At 37.1% G+C, this 8,861-nt stretch overlaps 1 protein-coding gene across 1 annotated transcript in view; it reads left to right on the top strand.

Moving 5' to 3' along the window:
* LOC103079721 (E3 ubiquitin-protein ligase UBR3-like) overlaps window positions 1-8,861 on the top strand; it is a gene marked incomplete at its 5' end in the record, with an annotated part of 116,276 nt that overhangs the window by 30,412 nt on the left and 77,003 nt on the right. The window contains 2 exons of the mRNA XM_007465781.1: window positions 535-684; window positions 7,714-7,847. Of these exons, the coding sequence (XP_007465843.1) occupies window positions 535-684; window positions 7,714-7,847 (284 nt within the window). The remainder of the gene's footprint in view (window positions 1-534; window positions 685-7,713; window positions 7,848-8,861) is intronic.

The raw sequence follows: 8,861 nt of genomic DNA, 5'->3' as shown, positions 1-8,861 counted from the left end.
TTCCCTACATAAATAAATATATATTGATAATTATTATCACTAAGATATAATCATAATAACTACAATTAAAAGAAAGGAGAAATAGTTCATTCCTCTTTTATCTCCTAATAAATATTGCCATTTCTTTCCAAGAGCTGCCATGTTATTATAAATTTCCCCTCTGAGGTGCCTCAAAGAAAATTAAAGCAAATGATCTCCCCCTTATTTCCTTAAATTATAGTATGAAAAAGAATTTTTTGGATACAAATATCTTTGCGTCTGTGTTTTAAGATTTAATTTTATGTGTGAATGATACAACATCAGAAGTGTATTTAACCATATATTATTTAAAGTCTTTCATTATATCAATTCTTTGCATTTTTTGTCTTTTCCTGAGTATTTTAGCAAGATAATTTCCCCATAGTTTTATTACTATATACATTTGTTGATATTGAAGTTCAAAATTATTTTAGCTTGATTTTTTTTTTTCCCATAATTTCATCGAAGAGAGATTTTTGTTTTCAGGAATTAAGAGCTGCAACTTTTTCCCGTCAGATTCTCCAGAGAGTGATATTCCTATGGAGATCACCACAGCAGAACCACAAGTTTCTGAGGCAGTGTATGATTGTGTTATTTGTGGACAGAGTGGCCCCTCCTCTGAAGACAGACCTACAGGATTGGTTGTACTGTTACAAGCATCCTCAGGTAAAATCAAAGTAATTTTTTAGTGGGACCATTTTAGAGGTGAAGTATTTACAGTAAATTAATAAATATCTCTGTTAACTAAGAGCTATATTTTTGTTTACATAATAATTGTAGATCTATAGCAAGGATCTGTTTAGCAGAGATTCTTAATCTGGTTTTATCTCACTTTCCTGGACATGAGTGTTGGAAGAAGCCTTTAAGAGAATATGTTACACAATCTTTTTCTTTAAAGTGTGATGCAATATAACCAATGCCAGGTGGCCAAAAACTGAGTTCAGCTTTCTTGGCAATTTAATTGATCTAAAATCTAGAAGCATTTTAAGCTCATAAATATTGTCAATTTAAATATTTTAATTATGTAAGGCATATTCAGGTAGCTTTGCCCTTATTTCTTGAGCTTAGAAGCATTCGTTCTTTTTTCTTTTTTTTTTTTTTGTGGTACACAGGCCTCTCACTGTTGCGGCCTCTCCCGTTGCGGAGCGCAGGCTCAGCGGCCATGGCTCACGGGCCCAGCCGCTCCACGGCATGTGGGATCTTCCCGAGCCGGGGCACGAACCCGCGTCCCCTGCATCAGCAGGCGGACTCTCAACCACTGCACCACCAGGGAAGCCCGAAGCATTTGTTCTTGAAACAGTCTGCAGATTGATATGTTTGCCAATCTATAGTTAGAACAATTAAAAAAAAAACTGAAGGATTTGTCTGAATGCTCTCTATCCTCTGCCATATTGAAGTATTTTGAGGTAGTGATAACTGTGACACTCCAGTCCTAATGGATGTAATCCTTTTTCCACAGGAGTATGTGTGGAGCAAAGAGAAATAAAAGACTTACATATTTCTGCAGAGCATTTTTTTCTAGGGTGTTTACTCTCTGAATTAATAAAGTGGAAAGAGTTAGATATAAGACATTCCTCTGAATTCTAATACAGGTATTGCTTGACATAATCTGGCCACGTTTGTTGCTTTCTTTTAAATATAGAGATAACACTGACTTCAGAGGATTGTTGTGTTGGTTAAGTAATGTAATATAGGCAAAAGGATCTAATATGGTGCCTGGTAGATTAGTTTCTCTTCTTACTACTCTCCTTGTTTAAACATGAAATTGATCTGGGAAACCCTCACTGAACAGGACATTGGAGTAGAGCTGTCAAGACCAGAAATGCCTACTAAAAAGGAAATGTGTGGGAGTACTGACTAATTTTGCAGCTACTTATCTTTTCTACTGTTGTAAGGAAATCAGTTTATTAGATTATTGCCACTTGACTTTCTATAACTTCTTCACCAAATACTGTATAATCATCAACTTAATGTTTTATTCATTCATTCATTCATTTCACATATATTTATTGAGCACCACTGTTATAATAAACAAAACAAAACAATATCCCTGCCCTAATGAAGCTTATGTTATTGTTTTAGACTGTTACTTGTTCATTATTTTATATCTTTAAAGTTGCTTTGAGGACTTCCCTGGTGGCGCAGTGGTTGAGAGTCTGCCTGCCGATGCAGGAGACACGGGTTCGTACCCTGGTCCGGGAAAATCCCACATGCCTCAGAGCGGCTGGGCCCGTGAGCCATGGCTGCTGAGCCTGCGCGTCCGGAGCCTGTGCTCCGCAGCGGGAGAGGCCACAACAGTGAGAGGCCCACATACCGGGGGAAAAAAAAAGTTGCTTTGACTTGTTACTTCATTTAATCCCCTTTTAACAATTTTGTACACTATCTCAATTTATTGATATTAGATAATTCCACTATACCACAGTTCTTTTATCATTTTAAGATAGGAGAAAAAGAATAAGAAACTACCATTAAAAGCATTAAACCTCAAGGGTGATTTTAACTGGGAATTATAGCCAGGGAAATCTCTGGCTGTCTCCTTTCCTTCTGAGTCTCACCCACGCACTGACATCCTCTCACCTTTTACCCCTCTTTACTTTTTCCTTACTTTTGAATTCTTTATTTATTTTGATTTGTCTCTTCCCTTTTTCTTTTATCTTTTTACCTGTGAATATGGCAACTTTTAACCATGTACTGATGTAAAATAATTAGGAAAATGAACCTCCATGTCCCCATCAGTCTCTTAGCAGTAATCAACTTGTGGCTAATTTTAATTTATTTATTCCCTCCCCCTAGAATTATTTTGAAGCAGATTCCAGATATCACTTTATTTCATCTATAAATATTTCACTGTTTCTGTTAAATAGAAAGGATTTTTTTTAAAAAAACACATAACCATAGTCACTCCTGAGTAACTTAGTTCCTCAGTATCATCAAATATCTAGTCAGTGTTCAAAATTCCCCAATTGTTTCTTCTTTATTTTGTTTAATTAATTAATTTATAGTTGTACGGGCCTCTTGTAGTCTTTTAATTAATAAATTCCCTTTTCATCTTTCCTGTGCCTTGTCTCCCTGCCCCCAAATGCATTTTACCATTTGAAGAAATTGGTTCATTGAACATTTTTTTAATCAATATTTTTAAATTGCAGTATAGTTGATTTATAATTTCTGCTGTACAGCAAAATGATTCATTTATACATATATATACATTCTTTTTTAAAAAAATATTCTTCTCCATTATAGTTTATCATAGGATATTGAACATAGTTCTGTGTGCTATACAGTAGGACCTTGTCATTTATCAATTCTGTATATAAAAGCTTACATCTGCTAACCCCAACCTCCCACTCCATCCCTCTCTCAACCCCCTCCCCCTTGGCAACCACCAGTCTGTTCTCTATGTCTGTGATTCTGTTTCTCTTTCATAGATACATTCGTTTGTGTCATATCTTAGGTTCCACAGATAAGTGATGTCATATGGTATTTGCCTTTCTCTTTCTGACTGACTTCACTTAGTTTGATAATCTCTAGTTGCATCCATGTTGCTGCGAATGACATTATTTTGTTCTTTTTATGGCTCAGTAGTATTCCATTGTATATATGTAGCACCTCTTCTTTATCCATTCATCTGTCGATGGACATTTAGTTTATATCCATGTCTTGGCTATTGTGTAGAGTGCCGCTATGAACATAGGGTTGCACGTATCTTTTTGAATTATAGTTTTGTCTGGATATATGCCTAGGAGTGGAATTGCCGGATTATATGGTAATTCTGTTTTTAGGTTTTTTTTTTTTTGTGTGTGTGTACGCGGGCCTCTCACTGTTGTGGCCTCTCCCGTTGCGGAGCACAGGCTCCGGATGTGCAGGCTCAGCGGCCATGGCTCACGGGCCTAGCCACTCCGTGGCATGTGGGATCTTCCCGGACCAGGGCACGAACCCATGTCCCCTGCATTGGCAGGCGGGTTCTCAACCACTGCGCCACCAGGGAAGCCCTATTTTTAGTTTTTTGAGGACCTCCATACTGTTTTCCTTAGAGGTTGCACCAATTTACATTCCCACCAACAGTGTAGGAGGGTTCCCTTTTCTCCGCACCCTCTCCAGCATTTGTTATTTGTAGACTTTTTAATGATGGCCATTCTGACTGGTTTGAGGTAGTACTTTTTGTAGTTTTGATTTGCATTTCTCTAATAATTAGCGATGTTGAGCATCTTTTCATGTGCCTATTGGCCATCTGTATGTCTTCTTTGGAGAAATGTCTCTTTAGGTCTTCTGCCCATTTTTTGATTGAGTTGTTTGTTTTTTTGTTGTTGAGTTGTATGAGATGTTTGTATATTTTGGAAATTAAGCCTTTGTTGGTTGCATCATTTGCAAATATTTTCTCCCATTCTGTAGGTTGTCTTTTGATTTTGTTTATGGTTTCCTTTGCTGTGGAAAAGCTTGTAAGTTTGATTAGGTCCCATTTGTTTATTTTTGTTTTATTTCTCTTGCCTTGGAAAACTGACCTAAGAAAACATTGGTCCAATTTATGTCAGAGAATGCTTTGCCTATGATCTCTTCTAGGAGTTTTATGGTGTCATGTCTTATGTTAAGTCTTTAAGTCCCATTTGTTTATTTTTGTTTTATTTCTATTGCCTTGGAAGACTGGCCTAAGAAAACATTGGTACAATTTATGTCAGAGAATGTTTTGCCTATGATCTCTTCTAGGAGTTTTATGGTGTCATGTCTTATGTTTTAAGTCTTTAAGCCATTTTGAGTTTATTTTTGTGTATGGTGAGAGGGTGTGTTCTAACTTCATTGATTTACATGCGGCTCTCCAACTTTCCCAGCGCCACTTGCTGAAGAGACTGTCCTTTTCCCATTGTATATTTTTGCCTCCTTTGTTGAAGATTAATTGACCTTAGGTGTGTGGGCTTATTTCTGGGCTCTCTATTCTGTTCCATTGATGCATATGTCTGTTTTTGTGCCAATACCACGCCTAGATAAATAGAGAATAGAAAAGCAATAGAATCAGCAAAGCCAAAATCTTGAAAATTTCATCAAAATTGATAATTTTTTTAGCTAGACTGACCAAGAAAAAAAGAGAGAACACACAAATAACTAAAATTAGAAACGAAAGTTGAGACATTACTATAGACTTTACAGACATAAGAAAGACATATGGGGCTTCCCTGGTGGCACAGAGGTTGCGAGTCCGCCTGCCGATGCAGGGGACACGGATTCGTGCCCCGGTCCGGGAAGATCCCACGTGCCGTGGAGCGGCTGGTCCCATGAGCCATGGCTGCTGAGCCTGCGCATCCGGAACCTGTGCTCCGCAACGGGACAGGCCACAACAGTGAGAGGCCCGTGCACTGCCAAAAAAAAAAAAAAGACATATGAATAATTTTATGTCAACAAATTTGATGTCCTAGATGAAATGGATAAGTTCCTAGAAATACACAAACCACCAAAAGTGACTCAAGAAGAATAGGAAATTTGAACAGACATTAAACCAGTAAAGAGATTGAATCAGTAATCAGAAACTTCTCAACAAATAAGAGCCCGGGACCTGGTAGCTTCAGTGGTGAGTCTTCCAAACATTTAAAGAATTAATGCCATTCCTCCTTAAATTTGTCCAGAAAAAAAAAAAATTAAAAAAAGAGGCAGAAGACGGACTTCCCTAGTGGCGCAGTGGTTAAGAAACTGCCTGCCAGTGCATGGGACATGGGTTCAATCCCTGGTCCGGGAAGATCACGCATGCCACGGAGCAACTAAGCCCATGTGCCACAACTACTGAGCCTACACTCTAGAGCCTGAGAGTCACAACTACTGAGCCCGTGTGCCACAACTACTGAAGCTCACGCACCTAGAGCCCATGCTCTGCAACAAGAGAAGCCACCACAGTGAGAAGCCCGGGCACCGCAACAAAGAGTAGCCCCTGCTCGCTGCAACTAGAGAAAGCCCACGCGCAGCAACAAAGACCCAACACAGCCAAAAATAAATGGATAAAATAAATAAATTTTAAAAAACCCAACTAACTACTCTATATTAAAAAAAAAAGAGAGAGAGGCGGGGAACACTTCTTAACTCATTTCTGAGGCCAGCATTACCTTGATACCAAAGCTAGATAAGGACATCACAAGAAAAGAAAATGATAGACTGGTATCCCTTATGAATATAGATGTAAAAGTCCTTAACAAATTCCTAGCAAATCAAATTCAGCAGTGTATTAAGAGGATTATACATCATGGCTAATTATATTTTAGTTGCTAGCATCTACCTGCTTTTGTCTATTCTTCCTGTTGCTGCTGCCATAAATCTCCCCAAAACTTGGGACCCACGTTGCTGTGCCTGATATTCCCTTCTCTAAGAATGGCTCTTCCCATGCTTATTGAATCTTAGAGTAATGTGTGGCACTGTATGCTTATAGCCCCACTTACTTTTTTTGCATTATGATGTTTTACAATTTTAAAAATACCTCTTTTCTCAACTTTTCATTTTGAAAAGTTTTATATCTACAGGAAAGTTGAATACCCTTCACCTGTACTCACTGATTGTTAACATGTTGTCATATTTATGTTTTCTTTCCCATACTTATCTATACACACACACACACACTTTTCAGAAGAAAATGGCGGACATCATGACATTTTATCCCTAAATACTTTAGGTTGTGTCACCTAAGAACAAAGATATTCTTTTATATAACCTTAGTACCATTATCGTACCGAAGAAATTTAATATTAATAAAATAAAATATTCTATGTTCAAATTCTCCCAATTGTTCCAATAGTATTTTTTATAGCAGTTATATTTTTTTCTTGATCCAAGAGCCAAGCAAAGATCATGTGTTGCATTTAGTTGTCATTTCTTGTTAGTCTCTTCTCCAGAACAGTTTCTCCAGACCTTTTTAAAAATTTTGAAGAGTTCGGGTCAGTTCTGTAGACTGTGTCATTTTCTAGATTTATGATTGTTTCCCTATTGTTAGATTCAAGTTAAACATTTTTGGCAAGGGCACTATTATGATGATGTTCCTTTCCGTTGCATCACGTTAGGAGGCTCATAGTGACAGTTCGTTCCATTATTGGTGATGCTAACCAAGTTTAATCACTTCGTTGTTATTCTGTAGGATGATACATTGAGAGTCTAACATCATACCCTTTTACTTGATGTTCCCTGCCCAAATCAATGAATGTGTTATCTGTTACTGTCATCATTCTTTTTGATTCTCAAGTTTTCTCAAATTTCGCTAGTCAGGACTCCTTTAGGTCCTCATGACCTGCCCCCTCAGTGTTTGAATACCTCCTTACTCTTTATTACACACAACTCCAGCCTCACCTTGCACTTCTTCCCAACCCTGGACTTAGCTTTTCCTCCAGTGATAATCTATTTCCTTCTGGTGAAAAATAGTTTATTTAGAAATGAAGTTTATTTGTACTGGTGAGTCATAACTTCTAGGCTTTTTCTCTGGATAGATTTTGGAAACCATCCAGAGTTCATACTCATATTTTGGTATTATTTTAGAAAATAAGTGTTGCCGTGTGTAAAGCTTTATTTATTCTGTAGAAGAAAACTAGAATATCACTTTTTTCTTAGGTCTTTAAAAATATTGTAATGGTGAAAAACTGAGTGAAGCTTATGGTAAATAACTCCGCTTTTCTTGGTTTTATAAAGTCTACATGTTGGTTTTTTAATGAGCTCTTATCTCTGTTGTTAATGTAGTTTTGGGGCAGTGCCGTGACAACATTGAGCCAAAAAAGTTGCCTATCACTGAAGAGGAGCAGATTTACCCTTGGGATACATGTGCAGCAGTTCATGACGTGAGGCTCTCATTATTACAGCGTTATTTTAAGGATGTAAGTACCCTTTTTTATTAAATGGTATTTTTGTCTGCAAAATTGATGGTTATTTCTCTCCAGAGTTTTATATCTTTTCTTCAACTTATTCAGTCAAAATATAACTCAGACCTAAGAGCATAATAATTTTGAAGGGGAGATCTAATAAAGGAGAGAAAAAGTAGGGTATCTCTTTCTTACAGTCAGAATAGCTATTCATTTCTAGAAAAAAAGTCTTTTTTGTAAAAAAGCTCTGAACTGATATCTGAACTGGACTGAATCTCTGTTTCGCTTTTGTGAGTGATTGTGAGATTTTATTTCTACATTAATACTTTTGTGTACTTTCATAATGGTTATTTTAGTTATAAATGGTGTGCTCCCTGGACTGTATACCTCTGGAGGTCTAGGGCCATTTCTTCTATTGGTTGTAGTCCCCTCAGGGACTAGCACATGCTTGCGTATTGTGGATGCTTACTGTATTTCAGTTTTGTAGCCAGACAGACCATATAGAACAGAAGAGTTATCAGTGGACACTGATACTGATAATAGAATTAAACTGCATAAATTCTGCTCTCTTCATAGCAAATGCATGCATTTTATAGAGTTGATGTGTAGAATTTCACTTATGTAACATGGTATGTTTACTAGTGAAATTGGAAGTGTTATATATGAGAGATATGACACAGTAGGGACGGAACCTGAGCTTTGGAGTCAGATAGACTTAGGGTTGAACTTGGTCTCTGCCACTTTTAACTGAGTGATCTTGGTCAGCTTTTCACTCCCTTTTTATAAAAAGGGATAAGACCACTTACTGTATGAAGTTTTAATAAATATTGAGGTTGTAAAGATTCAGTGTTAAACACAGCACAGTGGTGAGCACATTGTTGAATATAGGTCTTCCTAAAATATAGGTCTCATATTAGAAAATGATTTCCTGCTTTTTTTGACTCTAGCAGATTAAAATAAGACATCTAACAGTTACATAGACAAATGACCTACTATTTTCAGTTTTAAAAGCTAACTGCTGGGCTTCCC

This window comes from Lipotes vexillifer, unplaced genomic scaffold (assembly GCF_000442215.2).
Source record: "Lipotes vexillifer unplaced genomic scaffold, Lipotes_vexillifer_v1.1 scaffold1789, whole genome shotgun sequence".
NCBI lineage: Eukaryota > Metazoa > Chordata > Mammalia > Artiodactyla > Lipotidae > Lipotes > Lipotes vexillifer.
Note: the sequence above shows the minus strand (reverse complement) of the source record. Positions and strands in the feature narration are given on the sequence as shown.